Source organism: Aulonocara sp. 'chitande type north' Nkhata Bay, linkage group LG2 (genome assembly GCF_057382095.1).
Source record: "Aulonocara sp. 'chitande type north' Nkhata Bay isolate Kocher_YH1m ecotype deep benthic linkage group LG2, A_spYH_male_GT1.1, whole genome shotgun sequence".
NCBI lineage: Eukaryota > Metazoa > Chordata > Actinopteri > Cichliformes > Cichlidae > Aulonocara > Aulonocara sp. 'chitande type north' Nkhata Bay.
This window is the reverse complement of record NC_141345.1, coordinates 17,563,742-17,588,039: the sequence shown is the minus strand read 5'-3', so window position 1 is coordinate 17,588,039 and position 24,298 is coordinate 17,563,742. Positions and strand designations below refer to the sequence as shown.

Here is a 24,298-nt window from a genome sequence, read left to right as displayed (position 1 = left end):
CTCGACGATGCAACAGAGCACTTTTTGTTTGGACAGCAGAACTTCTGAATCACTTCAAGGTTAAACTGACCAGCAAACAAATCTACGCGTGCCTCTGGGCCCTGATGACTACATGCCTGTTTTTGTGTGACGCACCGGCTGCAGGGTGACAGCAGATGCCACTACACTAGGCCGTGTTCTTATAGTTTTCTATCGGCTCCTCAATGAAAAAGCCCAGTTTGAAAGGTAGATGCCAATCATGCAGGATGTAATTGTGGAGAGGTGTGTTGAAAAATGAAGCCACTACATTAAGCTCAAAATGCAAGGTGAGTTACCTTGAATCTAGAGTTACAGCCAAGCTCTCTAAAAAGTGATTAAGTGGCCCTTCTGCAGGACTGCAGATGAACTACAAATCAAACTTGCATGTTTCTGGGCAGCCGAAGGACGTGCCATCTTGAATTTTCCCGTCTCCTCCGTGTCCATACTACACACCTCTGCTGCAACGTAAACCCTTCACACACGCGCTTCTAAATCTAAATTTAAAATTTACTCTTATTGATCTCCTGCTACAGCCGCCTGCTCCACCCCCTCTCTGGTCCTGTCAAGAAATCTTTTTTAAAAGGTTCAAATCTGGGACTGTTTTTTTAAGCTGTCTTTTCTTTCCATCGCTACCGCTTCCTTCTCTAAATCCGGGGATTATGGTGAAACATCTGTCTCCCTGCAAGTCCACCTCAATCTCGCTCCACTCTATCCTGTCAGCCTTCCTCCACATCACCAATGACATGCTCCATAACATCATAACCGGCTTGTTTTTTTTCGGGGTGTTTGTTCTCCTTTCTCTCACACATTTACAGAAAGTTTACTTTTTTCTGTTTAATTCACTTCTACCTCTAAGTATATTTTTACTTAGCAGATGTAATTGGCAACAGAGACATAGAGTAAAAAGCATTCAAAACACCAACATCAATCATTCAATTAACAGAAAAACCCAGGACTTCATTAGTTTAGTCATCTGCACTTCCCTTTTGCCAAGAAAATCTATCCACCTGACAGGTGTAGTGTATCAAGATGCTGAATTAATAGCGTGGTTGCTGCACAGCTGTGTCTTCAGACGGTAATAATAAAGGTCGCTCTACATTTTGCAGTGTTATCACAGGGCACAGGGCCACAGATGATGCTGGTTTAGACGGAGGGTGCAGTTGGGATGCTGATTGCAGGAAAATGTGCAGATTTGTCAGCTTAATGTTTATTTCACAACCATAACCATGTAACCAAAGCAACCCAGGACTGCCACATCCAGCTTCTTCCCCAGCAGAAGCTGGAAGTGGCGGTCCAGCCAACGGGACAGCTTTTTTGCACAATCAGAGAATTTCCTGCAAAACTCTCAGAAACTGCTAGTCTGCATGCTCATGGTCCTCACCAGTGATCACCTTTGACGGCAGCTATCATGTTAGGGAAGTGTTCGCTTCAAAGATGAATCCCCGGGGTGGGGGGTAGGGTGGGGTCATGTACTATCACTTAAAGTTGTAGCAGGATGATGTTCAACCCCACAGTACAAGGATCTGTACACAACCCTTTTGAAGTTGAATCCCAGTCCTTATATGGCCTGCCTACTCACTGCACATGACCCCCTTTGAGCACATTTGGGACACTTTTCAATGGGCATGTACAACAGCCTGTGCAACATCCTGTAAATTAAACTTCAGAAAGACAAGAGGAGTGGGCCAATATTCCACAGACTACAGCCTTGAAAGGATTGTCAAGGACCGGCCATAAGTACTCAAGAACGTACAGACTGTGGACTGAGTTCTTAAGTACTTAAGAGAACTAGTCAAAATTTTGAACTTTATATGAATGGACTGAGTCTGGTGACATTCAGTGCCAACATGCACAGATGTCTTCAGGAAAGGGGCTACAACTGCCACATTCCTAGGGTCAAACCACTCAATTAACAGAAAAGTACTCTATGACTTCATTAGTTTAGTCATCTAGTCTACAACGTCAGAAGTATCTTACCTAGGCTAAGAAGCCACTTCTGACTTGACTTCTTCTAAGAAGAAAAAAACCGGAGTGCTGTTCAGTGGTCCAAAGTGCTCTTTCAGATAAAAGCAAATGTTGCATTCATTTGGAAATCAAGGTGTTCGAGTCGGAAAGAAGAGCGCAGAATCCATGATCTTTGAAGTCCAGTGGAAACTTGTGCAGTCTTTGATGATTTGGGATGACATGTCCTCTGCTGGTGTTGGTGGTGGTTAGTCCACTGTGTTTTATCAAGTCCAAAGTCAGCACAGTCACCTACCAGGAGATTGTGGAGCACTTCATGCTTCAGTCTGATTTCTTCTTAGCATCTGACCAAACAGTTTGCCGAATAGATTATTACTGAGCTTGACGGGCAAACCAATTCATCTGACCTGAAGCCCACGGAGAATCCATGGAGTACTGTAAAGTAGGAGATGAGAAACACCCGACCCCGAAATACAGACGAGCTGAAGACTTTTATCAAAGCAACCTGTGCTTCAGTAACACCTCAGCCTCCACGTCATAACACACCTATGCAATAATTTGTGTTAACGGAGGCCCAACCAGTGTTGAGTGTATAAACAAACTTGCTTGGGCATTTCTTTATTATATATCATTCATTGATTACTAAATTGATTACAATACTAAAATAATCTGAGATAATGAATTCCTGATTTTAATGAGCTATAAGCCACAATCATCAAAGTCAAAACAAAAGAAGGATTGAAGTATTTCACTTTATGTTTAATAAATACAGAACATGTAAATGTTGACTTAAAAAAAAAACAAACTCTTTCTCTACCCTCCATTCTCCATGCTGGTATCCCACTAGAGTTACTTTTTTGTGCCTCAACCTCTCATCCTGTTCACTGCCTAACCAACACATGCTCTCTGTCACCCTCACTAACCTGAAGATTGCCGAGTCAGCACTCTCATGCCTCCCGTGCCAGACGCTACAGAGGAGAACTGTGTCCATACCGTGAACCTTCAGCAGCACGTTTCTCCAGGTCTGAGTTTGTATTGCAATCCCCGTCCGTTAAAACAACTCGATGCTGTCAGCACATCCTCGATCCTCCCACCGCAGAGCGCTTCCTCTAAGGCACAGGCTCTGCTTTTAGTTTTGCCCTCTGACACTCAGGCACACATATTCTGCTTCACCTGACAATTTCCGTTAGATGGCTTCCCCCAAGCTCAGCACTACCCGACACCCATGGACAAAAGAGGGCTGCTCTTTTTCCCCGAAAATCATTCCCTTTGCAAAATCTCTTCAACACCACTGACAACAGAGCCTGACTGAAATATCAAACTGTCAACTGCGGCCTATCACAAACATACAGGTAAAGGTTTTTATGTTGTCCATTTTGCACCAATATAAACACCTTTTATACGATTGCAGATTTTGAAATGGTTAGTCCGTGACACAGCTCCCGTTTGCAGCACATGTAGTACCGATCACAGACGAGAAGGGGCGATTTACTAATAAACAATGACTCCATCTCTCTTTTGTAACTGTATATATAATGCTATTGGCTGATGATATCAATATCAGATACATTCCCTAAAAAGTATCAGCAAGGGCTCCAGGCAGGCTTTAATTGGTGGTGTGCTCTCTGTCTGCCTGCGATGTTAACGTGTTACAGCACAGCAGACTGTCATGAAAGGTGCACATGACATGACTCCAACTCCCTCCTGGCTCCGCTCCCAAAATACTCTCGGCAACATGACACATCATCCAAATGTGACAACACACCATGTTTTCACGCTTTCAGCCATCTAACCCTATTTTCAGATACGGGCTGAAAACTTAGAGCTTAATTCAAGACGTTCATCCATATCGAAAACACTGATTAAGATCCTTTTGGGTGAAGATTTGGAGCTTTTCTTCATCTCCACCCCAATCACTGGTGGTGTACCTCAGGAGTCATCTTTAGGAGCTTTTTTGTTTATTTATATGTTCACTTTAGGCAAAATTTTTCATGAGCACAAAATCTCATTTCACTGTTATGCTAACATAAAACAAATATATCTAACTTTTAATCATTAGTAGTCAACCCGCATAAGTTCCATCCTTAGCTGTCTCCAGGAATCTCTTCTGAGTGAAGACAAATAAGACAGAAGTTAAAAACATAGCGCTAAGTTGTTTTTTTGTTTTTTCAAGCTGATGGAATTTCCCTAACTTAAGTCCATTCACTCTCTTAAGGATATGAATACCAAAAGTGAATACGCACAAATCTGTGCGTAAATCATGCGTACGAGCATTTCACACACAAATCCATCATTTATCAACATTTTCATACCTGAATTTGTTCAAACTTTAGGAACAAATCGGAATCCTGTGTACAAACAAATGAAAGCCTGGCTTCCTTAGGAATTTAAACACTTTAAAGTCTTTAAAATGAATACTACTGCCACTACTACTACTAATAATAAAAATAATAACTTTTATTATTGCATTTTGGTTATTATTTATAGTTTCCTATAACAACATGAACCAGAAAATATACCGAATTACAATAAAATATTTTTTTAAGAAAAAACAAAATACTAAATGGAAAGGTGCAGGTGCACCTTTTTGATTTAAATATATTCCATTATCAGGTATCTTATCATATATTAAATGTTCTTATCTTTCATTAAAAAGGACTTCTATCATTGCTAGATGTCACACACTGTAGAATTTCTTGGCACTATTCCATGGATGCTGGAGATCTGAATTTTTTTCTCTATCATTGCAGTGATTTTCTCACCTGAGCTCTTATATATTGCCAAACAATTGTTTCACAATCAGTGATATTGCTCAATCAAATGCTCTCCATCCACCGAATTTATCAGAAAGATTTGAAGACATTTATGTTTTTTATGGTTTTTGCTCGCTTCCAATCGTCTAGCTATTTTCTTTTAAACAAGACTTATACTTTCCACAAGCATTTTAAAGTGTTATATTTTATTCTTCCTCCATGCTGTTTTGTTATGTTTCCTGTCTTGATTTCTCACACTTTTTTAACTGTCTGTTCATTTTGGATGTTTCTAAATGTACTAATGACTCTTTTAACACATTAAAAAAAAATACACGTCCAATTTTCTCATTAGTGTGAATCAACAGATTTCTATAAAACACCAAAACAGATGAGATTTAGTTGTTTAAATCTGCATTTGAGTTGCAAAGCGGACAAAATGGACAGTAAACTGAGCATTAACACTGAGCCTGGGTTTCATGCCTGTAATGGAAAATATTACACGCCTTCAGCACCATAAAGAGAGCAGAGAAGTTAGTGTGTATTTAAAGGAATACCACATTACAGGGTTAGGTATTAACAACAGAATATTCCTGGCATCATCCGTTTCAAGTTTTCACTACATAATAAAGTGCTAATGTAGAGTTTCAGAGATGCAGATTTATGTGTGGAGTTGGAAAGGATTTGAGAAATGCTGATAGTTTGGATCCAAGTGGTTGACTCACTACAGCAAACACTAATCCAGAATTCTAACAGACACACGCCATGATGAGAGACAGTGGACAGATTTGATGGGCGAGTTCTCATTTCAACATCATGCTAGTGGCATCCTACCTTGATCCTGGGCATAGTGACTGTAGGTGGTCTCGCCTTGGCCACAAAGCTGTGTGATGAGCCTCTTTCCACCACGTGCCTTGTGTAGGGCATATACATACGACCATTGGGTCCAAACACAAAGTCCTCTCGGAGGGCATCCACTAACATAATAACCACCCTTTTAAACAGGGGCTGCGGGAGGCGAGATGAATTAGGAGCGCTTCCTGTGAGGTTAGAAGAAAGCTTGTGAGTTTTAACAGATTTATGTCAACAGTACAGGCCGAGGAGAGGAGTGTGAGCAGATGGGGATGAGGCTGGACTCACCTGTCAGCGGCTCGGCTGGCAGATCTGACAGCTTGCTCTTGGATGAGAAAGAAGACTTGACAGGTACGGGGAAAAATCCCCGCAGGAAAAGGGCAATGCCAATCACTTCGAATATTAAAATAAAGGAGGCAAAAACAGACGAGCGGACCTTCATGGTTTGGCCGACGGACACTTTAGGAAGTTAGGCTACAGAGATGACTTGCTAGCTAGCAACCAATATAACGCTTTCTACTCTGTTTAATTAAATTAAAAAGAGCAGTAAAAGTCATGGTATCCCATTTCAGGTGGAAGCGCTGTGAATCAAAATATTATAAAGCTACGTGTCAATGAGTTGCGTGGTGTATATGTGGGCGTAATTCACAATATACACACTACCAGCGGTTAGCACTGTGTTCATTCATAGCTGCTTCCGCATTGATAGCACGAAACTACGGGTGGGACTTAGAGCCAAACAACACCAAATCGCGTTTCCTACGACGCATGCTTGTCAGAGTGACACTGTTATTGCAAGGTATTAACCTTACAATATAAAGCACCCCGAGGCAACTGCTGATGTGTTTTGGTACTTTAAAATTGAATTGAATATTACAGTGTTATACACACGCACATTATATATATTTATGACTTTCTGTTTAATTATAAGGAAAGTTTTCCATCTGAATGTTTGCAATTCTACTGCTGTTTTCAGTACCTTCCATCTCAACAGCAGAAGCAGTTGAAAGCTCTTACTTGTCTGACAGCCACATAAAAACTGCCTGTTGGAAACCTATGGCCATTCATTCCCTACGTTGCTGATTAATGGCCTCATTAGTCATCCGTCAGAGTCGTATGTGCTCTCCCTGCTATGCTGACAAAATGTGAAGGAAAAACAGGCCTATAATCTGTAATAGTCCACACAGATTAATAAGAAGTGTTCCTCTCCTGAATCCACTACACACGCTGAAGTACACTTTGTGAGCGTTTGTCCTCCTCCTCTTTACTGCAGCAAAATGCCAGCTGGTCCCTGAATTAGATTTGCTTACATTGCCTAAGTACAAAGGACAGCACTTAGAGGCAATGAGATACTTTCATCAGGCAAATGAACTGCTGGGGACAGTGTTGAATTTTTTTTGCACAATTTAAATGTGACACTGATGTGGTCTGACGCTGATGAAGCCTGACTGGACATTAGCTGGGGATGAAATTAACTTCCACCTGGTGGTGTGCTTGAGCTCCTGCTGCCATCTACTGGAAAAACAGAATATATAACAATGAATGATTTAGTTTTCCCCTAGAAACGCAGCATGAATGATGCAGAATATAAATTGTACTTTTCTTTCATGTGAAAAGGTCTAAAAAACAACAAATAAAGATGTAGTAAGTATGAAGGACTAGGTTCTAAATAATATTGATAGGACTATGGGATAAGTTTAAAGTGCAGGTTGTTTTCCTAAACAAAGATGGTTTGATTTGAGTTATGCATGTAGTATTGAAGCACTGTTAACTGATGAAAATGTCCAATCAGGCTTCAGCAGCGTCAGACCACATCAGTATAATTGTTCATAGTACATCTGTATATCTGCCCGTCTGTACAGCAAACTGTATTTCATTACCCATATTTATACATGTGTAATGACAATAAAGGTGAATCCTAATCCTAACACATCTGATGTGTTTTGTAAAGTTGTTAAATGTGATTTCATGATTGGGGACGATCCCCTGATTAGTTGTTTTCTCCAACAAAAGCTTAGAAACAGTGAAGGTGGTTAAAGTCACTGATGTTTATTACCAATAAAATTTGTGAAAACTAGTACTTATCTAGTTATACCAGAAAATATTGTCAAATTGAGTCATTGCCTTTTTGGAAAAGATGTCATTCCAGAAGTATTAGTGATCCCAACTATCAAAGCATTTTCATGGTCACGTAAAAGTGTCTTCTAGGACTACAATAGGACAGTGGCTGTCGGCGTTTACTACCAACTCAAGCCAAACAGCCAGCGAAAGCAGTCTGATAGTTTCTAGTCTGAGAAGTTCCACATTAAGATAATGAAGGATGGAAATGGCATCTATATGTTTTTTTCTTTAAAACGACTGACAGTATTAGTGCCTCCCTAGATACTGTGTGATACTTGGGAAAAAATAAAACAAAAAAATATTAGCAACTGCTGTACGTGATGACACCAAAAATAATGCATCATTTTCAGGTGTAACAGAAAGCAAAAGTGTATTTTTCCCGAAAGTCCCTTTGACATACTTGAATCGAGTTGTCATGGCGACCGTGCCCTGCTGAACTGCTTGGCCTCCTCATTGCGGCTCCCAGTTATATTTCTATATAATTCTATAATTTGATCAGGGCGCATACTGAACAATATAGCAGGTAGATGTTGTACAGAACTGTACTATGTGAGCTTCTCTTGTTTTACTTCCTGTTGAACCAGTGTGGGGGTTTTGCATTTCAAACATCTAGTCATTCTCCTGATTGGTTTCAGACTGCATTTATGTAAATGTTACAAGTATAACTATAAGTTATAACTATAATGGTCATGAACATGAAGGTGTAATGATGAAAGAATGGTTTGTAATGCTGGTGTTGTCTGAGAGAAAAGAGCCAATAACTTGTGACACATGTACAAATAAGGATTTTCACTCCAGTTTGCAGCACTTTATTCAAAGAAAACGTAACAGAGCCTTTCAATAACAAAAACCTGCTCCATGTTGTTTTATAGTCTCACAGTCTATTTTTCTTTCCTCTTCAGAACACTAATAAAAGCATCTTTGGGAACTTCCACATTGCCGATACGCCTCATCTTCTTTTTACCTTCTGCCTGTTTCTTCAGTAGCTTCATTTTCCGTGTAATGTCACCTCCATACTATCGAGACCAAAAAAAGTGATTTCAAAGCATCAGTGGTATATTTGGACTTTTCTAAGAAGAAAGAAAAACAAACTTTACTTACACATTTTGCGAGAACATTTTTTCTATACGCCTTTATTCTGGAAGAGACACGTGTGGTCATACCACATATTAAATACAGTACTTCACATCTGATTTCTACACATCATTTTAACAAAATCTTAGCTCTTGTACTTACGTTTCTCTTGCAATGACCTTACTTCCAATAGCTGCCTGTATGGCAATCTCAAACATCTGCCTTGGGATGGAGTCCTTTAGTCGCTCACACATGGCTTTCCCTGTACTGTACGCACGCTCCCTGTAATGAAAACACACTTATCAGAACAAATCATAAAACTGTTAAAGTACTGACGGGTGCCCATATATCAGCTTCACCCTGACAGGTAAAGCTGATGAAAAAGCAAATGAGAGTGGAGCAGAAAGTCCACTACCCTCACCACGTCACCTTAAAATACAGTATTGAATACTGACATGCCCGTGTGTCATTTACAATTAATCAATAAGCGTTCTGTTTGGGAGGTCAGCACAAAATCAAACCGTGGTTGAAGCCACAGGACTCACGGTACTTTGAAATTTAAACATTTGTCCTTAATCTAGAGTACTAGCTTAACAACAGACTGAAAAAAAGCAGCATTATTGGTGGTACTGTCTCCTAAACACTGAAGAATGCAAAGCCGGATTTTCACCAAAGTCAGTTTGACACTTGAAGTTTCACCAAACACTATCCACACCAATATATTTGGTGATTTAAAAATCCAGTATATGAAGCTGATATTTTTTTCTGTCACAAAACGAACTGATTTCCTGAACATTTGATATGTGTAGGTATTTATGAGTCCCTAATAAGATAATATGACAACGCAAGTTTGGTTGTTTTTATGGCTTTAGAAACATGTTGCCCACAGGGAAGTTGCAGAGTGCCCTCTGGTGTACAAACTACGCAACACCAACAGTCCTAACATGAATGAAGGGTGTTTCTCCCATCCCCTCTTCACTTTTTAACTTTGCTTTTATTGGTTGTTATAAATGCAGATACCAATTTATCAGCAAACAGCTGATATCGTCTGGGCTCTAAGCTGTTTGAAGTAGGTCTAAGTGAAGTTTTCGGTTTCAGACACACCAGTGCTGGTGCAAGGAGAGACTTCTGAATGCTTTAGCTCACATTACAGAGACAGACATCAGCTGAGCGACTGAAAGGAAACAGTTAAAAGTCATAACATTTGTCTGATTTATTTTCTCACGCAATTATCTTATTTAGAATAAGTATGTTGTGCAAACTTGTGCACAACATACTCCATATAGCTTGTGTAGCTCTGTCCAAAGTTTTAAAATTATGCTTTATATTAGTATTATATAAAAATATAATGTCTTTGAAGGTTCTCAGTCATCCAGGTCATGGTAATCTAAGCAGCTTTAAAAGAAAGGCGACTGGAGTTTCTTGAAGACATTTCATCTATCAGCCTAAGTTTCAGGTGAACCCACTGTGACACCTTCCCACCCAAACCCTTTTGAGATCCCTTCCTAGACGCCTTAACGCCCACTCGCATAAGTCACATGATAGGGTGGGGCAAGGTCTCACAATGGGTTCACCCGTATAGTGATCCACATCAGTTTTCACACCCTGGCTCAGGTGATTAGGCAGATGATCAATGGATCAACGACCCTCTTAAGGACACTCCCAGTAGGGTTTAAAAATCTGGGACTCTCCACCAATTACCCTTAGAACTGAAGAAGGTTCTCGGATGAGAGGTGAAACGTCTTCAAGAAACTTCAAGAAGTTCAGAAGCTCCTTAGATAGTAATAGTTATTGATAATATATATTTACTTGTTTATTTGTAAGATATGTTAAGCCCGTGTAAAAATGAAAAAGCTTTCAGTTTTCTCGCGATTGGATAAAAGGAACTAGCTGTAATGGGTCAGCTAGCACCATCCTCTCAAATGAAGCATGAACTTCATCACCCATCTCTTTGGGAGAAACTGGATCATACATTTTCTATACATCTGTTTTCAAACTGTAAGGTATGTTAATGACTTCTCTACTTGAAAAGGCGTAGTGAACACGCCTCCAATAAAAGACATTCTGCTCTGTGATTGGTGCGTTGGCCTTAAGGAACAGACCGAAGCTTCGCTCGAGTCGGCTCAACTCCAAGGCTTACTGTATAAATCGTCTGAGAGTAGCCATCATTGGCGAAGCGTAGCGCCCTTCAATTACCTACGTCTGTGCTGGCTCCTGTACCAGCTTTGCTAGTGAGTACATTACACACAGATCTTGCTGAGCGTCATCACTTTTCTTCTGTAAAGTTACTCCTTTGTCCTTGTCCAGTGTGTAAAGTCATGTTAACAGCAGCTGCCAAAAGGCCTTTTTTTCTTAAATGTTAACCATAGTGCTGAATACATTTCATGCTTCACAGGCAAAGAGTAATTACTATAGCAATGAAGGACTATATACTGTAACCTTGCCAGTAACAATAACAATGAAGGTAAGAATATGACCAAAAAAATTCATAACAAGGTGCTCTTAAGTAACATCAGAGTCACATGTCCTGGCCAAACAAAGTAAATCATTCAGTGAAAATTAACACAAAAGTCTCAATTTTTTACCTCAGAGCATTATCTGAAATGTACCTGTGTACAACTGTGGTCAGCTCTTCTACTGGGCGTCCATTCAGCAGAATATCCATCTTTATCAAATCAGCAGCCTGGTAACCTGCATTCTCATAATCAAAGCTGCGCAACATAAAAATACATAAGGTGCACAGGAGAGGCTACACCATTAGAGTGCATGGAAAAAGATTTTACACCAAAATTAAAATGAACTAATAACTTAATGTGTGAAACCTATTTTTAAACTTGTAACATTGGATACTTTCCATAATCTACACTTTCCTAAAAATTATACCTTCTATAAATCTTAATACCTAAATACTGCAGATGAAACCTACAAAATCTATAAAAATCCTTTACACAGTGTATTTACATAACACTTTGATGGCTTTACCTGGCGTATCCAGATGAGAGTGATTTGAGGAGGTCATAGAAATCCACCACGATTTCATTTAAAGGGAAGAGATATTTCATCATGACACGCTGGTCATCTATGTACACCATGTTCTTCTGGACCGCCCTGCGATTCTATAAGAACACAAACCGTTAGTCTGACATGTTATTGATACACCAGCTATAACTTTATTGGTTATTTCTGAAACAGAGGAAGGCTGCATGGAGACAAAAACACCTGAAAATGTCAGTCTCATCGGAAAATACGTTCTTCATAAACACAGATGGAAATTCGTTCTCCAGGTTACAGTATTATTGGTCCTCTTTGTCATCAGACCAGTTTTTAAAGAGTTAAAAGAATTTGTTCTCCCACAATTTAGATAAGATGTTTACAAAGTAGAGCGATAATGTTAAAATAGAAAAGTAAAATAACTTGTACAGGTTAAACTGCAGACGGAGGTTTTCTTCTATATTCCATCTGCATTTTTCCCATTTCCTTCTTACCAAACACAGAGTCATAATCTTTCCAATGTAAACGTCTGGAGCGAGAATGGTCCCCAGGACCATGGGCTCCAAATACTCTGACACGACCGACCTGTCGGGGAACTGAGCAGGATTCACAATGGTTATCTCCTCACTGCCATGTTCCTGTAAGCAGAAGAAGGTTTGAACATTGTAAACCATATTTATTTCTATTTTCTGAGATTTTTTAATAATTTGTCACAAAATAATAGAAAATCATTACAATATTTACTGACAGTGGGATAAGAACGTTTCCCAGCATTACACGTTGTTTTATCTTTGAACCAACGATCTGACACATTCTTAAAGTGAATGAGTGCACTGGGCAGCTAAACAACATCAAACGCCTTGAAAGACCACAGAAGACAACTCAAGCCAATGATCACAGAATTATTTTCTTAGTAAGAAACAACTTAACAGCATCTAACAAATTCAAGAACACTGAAGCAGATAGACATAACATTATCAGGTGACGCCTTCATGAATGGACATACAGAGGATTTACAACAAGGTTTAAACGTCTGGTTTCATTCAAAAACAAGAAGGCCAGATTAGACTTTGGCAGAAAACATCTACAAGAGCAAAACAAACAAAAATAAGTGTGGAGATATAAAACCAAGACTAAATTGTAGCACTTTGTATAGAAAAGGAAAGAATATCTCATGATCTGAAACAATCAGCAGAGGCATATATGACTGCCAGTGGATCCATGTCACTAGTGTTTACTGATGATGTGACCTGATATGAAGTATCAGGATGAATTGTGAAGTGTACATGGCTGTACTCTCTGCTCAGGTTCAGCTAAATGCTGCAAAAACCAATTGTCCAGCCCTTCACAGAGCAAATGAATAACAACATATAGCAAAGAAATGGGATATTCTTCAATGGCCAAGTCAGTCACCTGATTTTAACCCAGTAGAGCTGCTCTTTAGTTAGTGAAGACTAAAATGAATGCAGAGAGACAAGCAAGCAGCAACTGAAGGTTGCTGCATTAAAGGTCTAACACAGGATCTCAAGGCGGGAAAGGATTTTCATCTGAGAAAAAAAATCATTATATTTAAAATTCTGTTAGTTTTTCCAGTTACTTTTGGGGCTCTGGAAATCAGAGACTATGCATGAATATGGCTGTGAATCCTAAAATGTTAATAAAATATCTTTGCTAAACCCCTTAAATAAAAAGCTGAAAGTCTAAACTTTAATCACACTGTGAATGTTTGATTTAAAATGATGCGGAGAGGCGATATTACAAAAAAAATAATAAAACGTTTAATGGTCCAACTATTTATAGAGCTGAGTGCACGATAAGTAACAGAGGGACTTCAGCATGCTTTGTGTTTTCCCATTAGCGTTAGAACATTCTGCACCATTTCCCATCAGGTAGCTCCTACACTATATCATTTTACAGGAAGCAAGCCAGTGACACCAGACAGCCTTCATCCATAATCAATTTCCAAGTCAGCTGAAACTTGCTTTTTGATGAAATCAGCGTGAGCCAAGCTCTGCAGCAAGGCTAGAAGATATACGAGCGTGGAATGGCTCTTACCTTGATGAGTTTGGCTGAGGAGAGCACAGCCTTGTAGGGCACGGTGGGCGCAGTCACGATAACAGAAGCATTGTATTCCTGCTCCAGCCTCTGATTGAACACCTCCATGTGGAGGAGACCGAGGAAGCCAAGTCTGCAAGGGGACAGGAAGGTCCACAGGTGCACTCGAGCTTCATAATTGATATTCAGGCTTTTAATTAGAAAGAGGCCGTTTGGAAACAGTTCAACAGTAAGTAAGACTCATTGCTATCCCAGCACAGTGTTGTACATTTAGATTGTCTAAATCACGCCCATGAACAGAATCGAATGTACATCATCTGGACTGATAATGTGACCTGAGATAATAAACAGACTCGTACTTGGCTGAGTAATCTGGCAACACCCAGTATGTCCTAAGGAAAGTTATGTTTCCCCGATTAATCATTTGTTGTTAAAGTTTGTGAACAAAATCATGACAGAATATTAAACTGGATTCAGCTCATTAATTTTCTCATCAATAAACACACAAACGTCCAAAGTGACAAAGCAGAAAACAGCTTTTGTAAACTTTTGCGATTTTTTTTTTTTTCAGACTTCATTTAAAAACTTTGTCAACCAGAAAGCTGGGCATTAATGGGAAATGAGGATTTTACTGTTTGGGACGGTCATGCTAACTGCCACATTCTGCCACGGCAGATGGCCCCGCCCCTCCCTAAGCCTGGTTCTGCTGGAGGTTTCTTCCTGTTAAAAGGGAGTTTTTCCTTCCCATTGTCGCCAAGTGCTTGCTCATAGGGGGTCTTCTTGTGTTGGGAGTTCTCTGCATTATTTTAGGGTCTTTACCTTACTTTTGACTTTGACTGTGATTTGATGTTATATAAATAAGATTGAATTAAACTGAACTGAACATGTTGTGTTGCTGAGCACACGTAATTCCAGATTCTTGTGCATTACAGATGATCATTTAATACACAAAAACACCAAAAAACACAACTAAATAACGCCAATCCAGAAAAAAAAAGTAAGCTGTCAAGCTATTAGCATCACAGTCTGTTTCATTGATGTATCCTGTGTCCCTCTTTTTCTCCTCATGTAGGCAAGATAGAGACCACTGAGGGAAAACAGTGCACAGAATTCTAGAGACAACTTTTTGACTAAGTACACAAACACAGTCTGTGTTTGTCCTCCATATCTAACTATGGAGGAGTGTGGTATCTTTGAGTTGATAGTGCGTGGCAGACTGACAGACAGAACTCTGTCAAGACTCAGATCAGAGGAAGATAAACAAAAATGAGATGAAGCTGCCCAAAGAGTGTGGCAGCCTCTGACCTTCTCAAAGAAAAATCTTGACACACCAACAGTCCTCGAATATCTGGCTTCCCGGCTAGTCTAAGTAATCTGAGACAAATCTTGGTTGTTGCTGATGGTCAGTTGCTACTAGCAGACATTCCAGTCTCTGGTTACCAAGGTAACCCTATAATGCATTTACCACCCTATCGTAAGTGAATCAGTAACAGTATCTTTCACTGTAACTGGCAGACACTTCAGTCGTTCGCCCTGAGAAAAGTTTAACTTTATCAAAGTCTTCTGGTTTAAAATTGATTACTCTGCCACACTCTCACACATCTCGGTGGCATGTGTTGAGGAGACCAGCCTCTGATTGTCACCTTGTGTGCTCAGGAGGATCTCAGGCTGGGGCAAAGGTTTACATTTCAAGAAGATGATGACCCAACACAGACTGCCAAGAAAACATGAAAAACAGTCCTGGTGTGGCCCAGCTAGAGTCCAGAGTCTGGACTTAAAGTTGATAGAGAACCTCTCAAGAGACCAAAGGCTGTGCACTGACCTAACTAACCAATCTCGTTAAGCTTAAATGACTCTGCCAAGAAAAATAGAAGATATTTCCAAAACTGTAGTGTGCCAAGCTTGTAGGGGTCATTCCAAAAAAGCCGTGACGCTGTCAGTGGTGCCTGCTGCCAAAGGTGCTTTCACCCTGTACCAAGTGCCTGAACACTAACATAAATGGGAAATTTGAATTTTTTCAATACTTTTACAGTAACCTCCTTAAAATCTCATAAGTGGGAACTAAACATTTGTGTGTCCACACCTCAGTGTCTTAATTACCCAAACACTTTGTTTCCATTCACCCCTACATGACACCCAACAGCCCAATCCTTGGCTGGGTATCATTTTTAGTCTAATTCAAAAAACATTCATGCCAACCTCCATCCTGCCCCCAGGGCCAGACTGCTGTCTCTTTGCACTGCGACACTTGAGTCATTCAGGGTCAGTCTTTCAATGGCGCTGCGGAGGCCAGTGTATTCTGACTGGTCCATTGGATACATGCCTGAGGGACGGGAAAAATAGAGAGTGTACATCAGCAGGAAACAAGACTCCTGCATCACAGTGGAAACACAAAGGACTTTCATCTTTATCCAGTTCTTTCGAAGTACTCAGGACTAAGCTTCACATTATTACCATCTCACAGTGTTTATGTAGAAATGGTTACATTAGCTCAAGTTCTTAATCTTTTTTATTTTTCTCATTGAAACAGAAAGGACACTTCTTACCAGCAAAGACCATGGCTTTGGCAGGTTTGAATCCTGGGAGAGCTTCGACTGGCTGTTCCTGCAGGTAGAGTGTGTCACCGATCTGGGCCTCTTTCACATCCTTCATCCCTGCTATGATGTAACCCACCTGACCTGCAAATCTACAAAAAAACCAACCTCAGAAAGCAACACTAATTTATAACCTTCAGTCTTTATTTTGCAAAAACCTCTGCACACCTGTAAATGAAACTGATTTTTTAACCTGTGGTTATTTTGGAAATGTTGGTCTGTATATTCAACAGTTCAAGTAACTGATAAAATAAAATAACAGTAATTATTGTCAAAGGTAGACTCTGAGAAATCAGAGAAAGCATACAAAAAATAATGATAAGGTGTGATCAAAATGTTTGCCGACTCCCACCATAAAATAATAAATAATAATTTACCCAGTTTAACCTTTTAAATTTGGTTGATATCCCACATAAGGTCATCTCATTGTAAAGTGCTGTGAGCATAACCTGTAGATAAAAGATGGACACGGCCTATATGTCATAACAGTAAAGCCAACAAGTGAGTTTTGTGTAGTGTGGTGAATTTTGTGGTTTTAAAAAGAAGTCTACTTCCAAGCTCCAAGACTTTCAGTAAACACATTCATGATGGGTTTAGAGCAGCGGTCCCCAACCCCTGGGCCATGGACCGGTACTGGTCCGTGAGTCATTTGGTACCGGGCCACGAGAGTTGAGGCTCAGGTGTGAAATTTATGGTTTTCGGGATTTTTATCGTTAACTCTGTTTCCCTGGGTCTCTTCCCGTGTTGTAGTTGTGTGTCTTATTTTGAAAGAAATATTTACGCGTTACCATAACTTTCAGTGTTGTTGGCGCATTTCAGGAGGACGATGCTAATAAAGTTACACAATTACACAGTGGATTCACATTTATTATTATGTTTACAAAATACCACAGGTTTTGTCTTAGTCGGGTCATTTTATTTTGTTGTATTTATCCGCGACACCTTAAAGGCCGGTCCATGAAAATATTCTCTGACATTAAACCGGTCTGTGGCGCAAAAAAGGTTGGGGCCCGCTGGTTTAAAGTATCAAATGTTACTGCCAAGTCATACTGAATACAACAAAATTGTCATTAATGTCCAGTAGGAGCATAAAGCAGAGTGTGCTTTACCATGCTGTTGACATGTCGTTGCCATACTGCTGTGCAGTGTCCCTCAGTTTCTGTCAGACCTGCCCATTGCTCAAAACATCAAGATGGCAACAGTGGAAATGCTCGGCTGTAGGTTTTACTAACCAATTAATGAGTAGGTCCATCTTTTATATACATTCTATGGCATAAACATTCCAGGGCTCCTGCTGTATTTTGATTGTTCTTTGGAGGTTCTGTTCTGACCATGTCCATATGCACATCTGCTGTTTCCCCATGGGCTGCAAACTCACAGAGAGGGTAAACATCAACGTCAGTGTCAAACTGACTCCATCTTCCTGCTGACAATTATCACTTTCAAAAGTGTGCACGTGAAAAATACTGAAGGCGGCACATCGAGTCAGGAATCAACCTAAAATGTTCTTTAAAGCTCACGCTCTCAAGTATAACGTCTTCACTTCCTTCCTCACCATCTTTCCTCACCTCCAGCACTAGATTGGGCTCCTTAGAGCTTCGTCGTTCTGAACCTGAGGATGACGGGTCACTGTTTTCTCACAGTGTAGGAGTTGATTCAGCACACGTCAACTGATCAAGTGAAAGCGGTCAGAACAGGATCAATCAGGAACTCTTAAAACAATCGTGAGCTACGTGATAAAAGACCACCTTTAAGGGGACAGCAGCCAAACTTAAATCAGGTAATCAGGTAAGTTTTCATCCCTTGCAGTGGAAACTCTTTTTCATATAAATTTGCTGAAAGTAGTTTAGTTTTTATTTATGTAAAACGTTACGATCACTGACTGTAGCAGAGATCATGAGATGAATCCTAAAGTCAGTTTTAGTGGAAATGAAAAGAAATGGGAAAAATGAGTGGAGGATTAACAGAGCGTACAGCTTCTGCGTTGGGTGCTCATCTGGCCGGAGAAGGCCTAGCTCGTTGACCTCGTAGGCTTTTCCGAGATGTGCCGACACGATCTTGTCCCCTTTTTTGACCCGACCTCCAAACACGGCAATGTTGGCCACGACTCCTCTGTAGTGGTCAAAATTGGAGTCAAACACTAAGGCTTTAAATGGGTCTTCAGTGCTCGCTATGGGCCTGTGAAAAAGTAGTAACATTTTACGTTTGTGTTTTTGTTTTATATCAAATATTTTTCAGACAAGGAGTAAAACCAGCAGAGCCTTCTTACGGTGGAATCCTGTTTACAACAGCTTGGAGCACCTTGTCAACATTTGTTCCAAGTTTAGCTGAAATCTGAAGAACACACGGAGACATTTCTCAGAAAAGTGACTCAAAGCAAAGTGAAGAGCAGCTTTTGCAGCAAGTGCTCACCCTGATGCATTCTTCGCGTGGAATATCAAACACCTTTTCAATCTGTGACTCCACCCGCTCTGGATCAGCATTTTTCAAATCAATCTGAAGGAGACGCACCAGAATCAAACATGTGTTCGACTATAACGATAGCGTGTAACAAACCCAAACAGTGGAAGGTCAGATCGTACCTTATTGATGACGGGAATGATTGTCAGCTGAGCTTCAAATGCCAGGTAGAAGTTAGCAACAGTTTGTGCCTGAATGCCCTTCACACGACAGCAAAAAATTAAAATCGTCACACTTATGCAGCAAGCACATGACAAAGAAAGCATATTTTAGTACCTGATTGGCATCAACGATCAACAGGACACCCTGGCAAGCAGAAATCGAGCGAGACACTTCGTAGCTGAAGTCGACGTGACCCTGAGGAGAAGATTCACATGCACAGCTTGAGCAAAAACAACTTTACGGGAAAATGGCATGTTAGCCCGGGGATCACAAACTCATCTTTGGGCCACATACAGCTCATTTTGATTTTAATAAGTGCAGTTTCAACAGTATGTCTGTAACTATGTGGAAGTGCTCTTAAAGAGTTCAACATATCCTCTGCAGAAAGAATATATTTCATACATGCAAACTTTTGAGCTAACAAAGATGGAGGAAGCCATGCTCTAAAATTACAGCAGCGCAAACTGTGTGATCACATTGTTATGCGAATTTGCATGTATTCAGTTGGTGATGCAGAAAATCTATAACTGTTTTTATTCTTGGTCCCAATGCTGCAGAGGCTCTTTTACACAGATAAATTTGCAACGAATGAGCTCAGACTTGAACATTGATCAGTCTGTAAGCTATTTATCACCAAGAATACCTTTTCAATCAATAAGATAAATTTCACTTTGACCTGATGGCAAATGTCACATCGACTGTCAGGAAGCGCTAAAGTAAATATATTATACTAAATATTCTTTTTTTCCTCCACTAAGTGAAGTGGTGATTGGTTAATGACTTTTCTCAGCTTTACTCTCATCATACTTGCAGCAACAGTGTTTTATTTGAATGCTCATTATAGATCTGCTGCACCTGTTCCTCTGATAATGTCTCTGAGTGGAGAAGGGTGTAACTCTTTTGATTTTGTGGAAAAAGAGAGTGAAACGATGCATGCAACAGCTGATAACTGCCATTGTGACACCTGTCAGCTGTGAGGGGGGTTTTAGGTTCGTCGAGCCCGGTTCTATTGAATTCGCTACTTAGTATACCAACGTACACCTCTCCTTACCGGGGTGTCAATGAGGTTCAGGAGGTACCGCTGCCCCTCGTGGTTGTAAAACAAAGACGCTGTCTGGGCCTTTACGGTTATCCCCCTCTCTCGCTCCACCTGCAGCTTGTCCAGCACCTGTTTGTTCTTCTCTGTCTTCGCTATCGCACCTGTTTGTTAGTGACACCATCAGTGAAAATGACATGAATTAGTTTCAACATATGCAACACCAAAAAATGTGAACTGCTGACGGGTGTTCCCTGACGTGTGTGAGAGGTGCTATCGGGCCTCCAGCAGCAGGAGTAGGGTGACCAGGAGTCGTACTTTAGATTGCTCATACCACATCGCTCATATACTGACATAATGTCCCAGGGAAGAATATGAACTTAAGTCACAGAGTACATGTGAGTCTCAAATGAAGTGTGTGGCTGAAAAAGGGTAGCAGTGATGTATGGGCTCATCCCCAGTGAACTCCAGACTAGGCAGCAGCTGAAAACAGCTACAACACGTTGACAGTTATAGAAAGCCATCAAGTCACGCTCCCCTCAATCCTTGATCTAGTTATGCTGAAATGAAACCAAAGTCAAATACAACTGATTTGTCCTCACACATTAAATTCCAAGTTTCTCCTGTTTTTGGATGCGTTTATTTCTCAAATTTCAGACCACCTCTTAGCATCAGAAACACGTGTCACACTGCATCACACAACCCTGCTCTTTGCCTCACATTTGTTTCTTTGTTACTTTTACCCTTAAGTAGAGGACACTGTGGAGTTTCACTCGTGGAGCACTCTCGACAGGAGCAATATTACAAGTTTGTGTCATTAACTTCTACCTCCTGGACGTTTAAAAAAATAAAAATAAATTATGATTAATTTGGATTTGCTAAAAAATGAAAAGGTGAAAAGCTGACAGTGTAGAGTGTGGAGAGCAAACATACCAGTCATTTCCAGCAGTCTGTCAGCCAAGGTGCTTTTCCCGTGATCAATATGGGCGATGATGCAGAAGTTCCTGATTCTGTCCACAGGGAATTTGGACAGGTCCACAGCATCCTTAAAAGCAAAACAGCAGAAGCGTGCACTGAACAGCTGTATTATAGTACTCCACCTAAAGCCATGCTGCACACTTGGTTCAGTAACTGCAGCTTATGGTTCTCTGGGGGCGACAAACAGAGAGCTACTGGCTAATGGAGGCAACAACTTTATGACTGTGCAGCTCCTTGGCTGTACTCTCAGAGTCCTTTCCGGACTGTAACACCAGGGTACCTGGTTATAATTATTAATATTATCGTTATCAATGTTTATTGTATCTAGTTCACGCTGACAGTACCAGGTCCCAGCAGTTTATTACCTTGTCGGACTGGGTGCTTAGCCTCCTGGAGCTGCTGCATAGCACAGGCAGTGCTTTCATCCAGCGGTGTCTAAACACTGTGTAGGTCACATTAGAGTCTTGATTCTTCCTTCTGCACATTTTAAACTGCAGCACACGTCTAAACAGGGGCGTCCCACAGCACCGTTTCACCATAGAAAACGACATGTTTCGGTTCCGCTTGTAGCCTCACGCCATGAAGAAGACAGGGAGGAGAAATAATGATGATGTAATGTTCACGCGATACAATTAAATATACTAATTATATATATAAACGAAACTTTAAAAGAAAGAGCACTGTAATCATAATAACCCCGGCGCATTTGCTTTCAGGGGGCTGACATTTTGGGTGACAGGTCAGCGGCAAGGACTTCTGGGAAATGTTGTTCGTTTATCAAGAGAGGCGCAACACAACAAGAGGAAGCCTTACAATAACTTCCGTTTTCGTTTAGTCCAGCACAGAAAGCAAAAACATCTCTTTAATTCAAATGTACACTCAGCAAAGGTTAGCGCACCTCCCTTCTAATCTGCCGAGATGACACTAATGTCGATAAAGCTAGCTCGACTGCTGCTGTTCATGTGAAAGGATGTAAAAAAAAAAGAAAAAAAAAGGCTAATACGACCCCAGGTCAGGCTAGTGCTTTTCTAAATATTATACAGCAATGTCCATAGTGATTATTGCCGCAATAATATTTTTACACTCACGTTTGAAACCATCGAAAGCGTCCAGGGGTCAACTGTCACCGCATAAAAATACCTTTGGAAATAACTGACAGGTGGAAGTCCCGCCCACTCAGGCTGTCAGATGAAGGATAAAAATGGATATCAGTTGCTATGACAACGAAACTGCCTCTCGCACAAGAATAGATTATGCCTCTCTTCTTTGTGCCAGCACAGATAATAAGCCTCTGCTAGTCCCCGCTTCTGCCTGTCATGCAATCATCTTTCCCCTTTTCAAAACGTGAGACTTTTAAACTGGGCGACGCGTTTGATTGAAAGCTGTTTTGCTTTCGATAATAAATGGCAGGCTTTTAAATGTAACGTGTTGCATTCATCCGTTTCAAAGACATCGCCTCATTCATCAAAGGCGCTTCTGCCTCGTTTCTCCCGCATAATAAAAAATGATGCCGGTCATAAATCTCTCAGAAACAGGACTGTCTGTTGGTATGCAAGACATCGTGCACGTGTAATTCTTTGCAGTGTTAAAACTTTAATATACTTTAATATAGTATAAAACTAGTGTAAAACCAGGGGTGCAGTCATGGGGGAGAAACATGGGGGTCAAAGGCACCACTCCTCTGGTCACCCAACACAAACAATGTTAATGGCTATTATACACTTGTTGCATCAAATAACCTATTTTATCCCACTTTTAGAACTTTTTTTGCAGAAGCATTTGAGCAGTGCTTAACTGCAGAAATACAACTGCAGCTACTATGTTTGCTCAGTTAAACAACAGAATTGGAACATGCTAAGAGATTAAAAAGAAACTTGACATGTTTATGACCTGTAATAATGTTTTTCGTGTGTTCTTAAGGTTACATTTGAAAAAGTAGAAAACCTCTCTGGGTACTGAACCCTTAGGATTCATCAGACAAGGATTTAGGAGCCTAATTTTATAAATAAAACTGAACTTAATTAGTGTGAATGCTTGAAAAGCATTCACAGTATTGTTGTTGTAATCTTTATTATTATAATATTTTATTATCTATTCCGTACGTTTTTTGAAAGCCTACTCCTTCAAAACCGTTCAACTTAGAAAAACCATTCAAACACCATTAGATTCCTATTCTTTTGGACATGATTGCTTGTATTTTTCTCATTTTTCTCATTTATATTTTTAATTTTATTCAACTTTATTCAACAAAAATTTCCCATGTATTTCAATGGGGAGACCCTTCAAATTCTCATTCAACTTACTCATTTTTAAACTCTTACTACTTCAACATACGTTCACATAGAGCCACCATTCAAACTTTAAAACGAAGACAAGACATTCAACTATTCAACTTGTATTTATCTTTTCAATATCTATTATACTTTTTCTTCAGTTCCAGTTTAAGTTTCATGATGTTTTTTCACCCGTTTCAGAGTTTATAATGGGTGTGTATGGGACGGAATGTTGGGGCTAGAGTGAGGCAGCTCAACTGCTAGAGTGAGAGGAGCAAAAAAATTAATCTTAAAATCTTTTTTAAAACTGCTGCTGTGTCCGCAGCGTTTGCTCTACAGGTATGATTTTACCCTCAAAACGTAGCCATGGCTGTCCTCTTTCATCCAATGTGTTTACTATTGTCCTAGGTGTTATGGTTCTTTCATAAATGTCACCAATGCACAGCCTCCTCCCTCCAACTCTTCCATAGACTCTAATGTTAAAATGGCTCAGAAGGTTCGTTTGAAAATCAGAAGAGCATGGTGTCTTTCCACTGTCACCACGTCCATATAATAAACTCCACAGGCATGAAAACTGAGAATTCAGTAGACTAGACATTGCTGTCGCTCACAGTGAAAGAATTTTGTCAATACGACTTTTACTTTTCATTTGGGAACGATTTGTTTCGGCCTGACTTTTCTGTTCATTTTAAGCAGCAAAAGTGAGGCGCATGTCTGTGTACGTGTGTATGGAGCCATTGGGTGCGGTCACTATAGCAACCAGGCTCACACCTGCCTGCTTAACGAGCTCTGCCTGCCACTGTACCAAGATTCATCTTAAACACTTCTCTTTCAACTGCTGCTGTGTCCACAGTGTTACAGCCATCATTTTACCCTCAAAACGTCGCCATTATTGTTCTCTTTCCAACACCGTATCTTTCAAAGCTCAGGCATTTAAACTTTTTAAACTGTGTGGCTCAAAGTGGAGGGATC

At 40.3% G+C, this 24,298-nt stretch overlaps 2 protein-coding genes across 4 annotated transcripts in view; both read right to left on the bottom strand.

The window, feature by feature from the left end:
• The window catches only part of pigg (phosphatidylinositol glycan anchor biosynthesis class G (EMM blood group)), an 88,839-nt gene extending 82,559 nt beyond the window's left edge, over positions 1-6,280 (bottom strand). The window contains exons 1-2 of the mRNA XM_086306489.1: positions 5,871-6,280; positions 5,565-5,770 (exon numbers count right to left, since the gene is read on the bottom strand). Coding sequence (XP_086162615.1) covers positions 5,565-5,770; positions 5,871-6,024 — 360 coding nt within the window. The 5' untranslated portion in view covers positions 6,025-6,280. The remainder of the gene's footprint in view (positions 1-5,564; positions 5,771-5,870) is intronic.
• A 2,203-nt stretch (positions 6,281-8,483) lies between these two features.
• guf1 (GTP binding elongation factor GUF1) lies at positions 8,484-22,262 on the bottom strand. 3 transcript variants are annotated; one of them, XM_086306430.1, is made up of 18 exons: positions 22,142-22,262; positions 21,419-21,624; positions 21,009-21,120; positions 20,091-20,239; positions 19,154-19,234; positions 19,000-19,077; positions 18,830-18,913; positions 18,687-18,751; positions 18,392-18,595; positions 16,370-16,509; positions 16,023-16,146; positions 13,824-13,956; positions 12,263-12,406; positions 11,760-11,893; positions 11,387-11,488; positions 8,940-9,059; positions 8,805-8,841; positions 8,484-8,719 (listed from the first exon to the last, which is right to left on the bottom strand). In XM_086306430.1, exons 2-18 carry the CDS (start codon positions 21,602-21,604, stop codon positions 8,585-8,587), a joined length of 2,028 nt encoding a protein of 675 aa, XP_086162556.1. In that variant the 5' UTR covers positions 21,605-21,624; positions 22,142-22,262; the 3' UTR covers positions 8,484-8,584. The 3 variants fall into 3 exon arrangements, with proteins under 3 accessions (XP_086162556.1, XP_086162573.1, XP_086162565.1); XM_086306447.1 differs by having other exon boundaries at positions 18,392-18,529; XM_086306439.1 differs by lacking the exon at positions 22,142-22,262 and having other exon boundaries at positions 21,419-22,119.
• Between the last annotated feature and the right edge of the window lie 2,036 nt (positions 22,263-24,298).

Bases quoted from the DNA above. Each gene is read 5' to 3' on its own strand.
- guf1 (XM_086306430.1), bottom strand. From the start codon at position 21,604: ATGTCGTTTTCTATGGTGAAACGGTGCTGTGGGACGCCCCTGTTTAGA. The intron at 21,121-21,418 runs GTAATAAACTGC...TTTGCTTTTAAG, and splicing joins TAAGCACCCAGTCCGACAAG to GATGCTGTGGACCTGTCCAA. The intron at 9,060-11,386 runs GTACATTTCAGA...TTTTCATTACAG, and splicing joins CTGACCACAGTTGTACACAG to GGAGCGTGCGTACAGTACAG.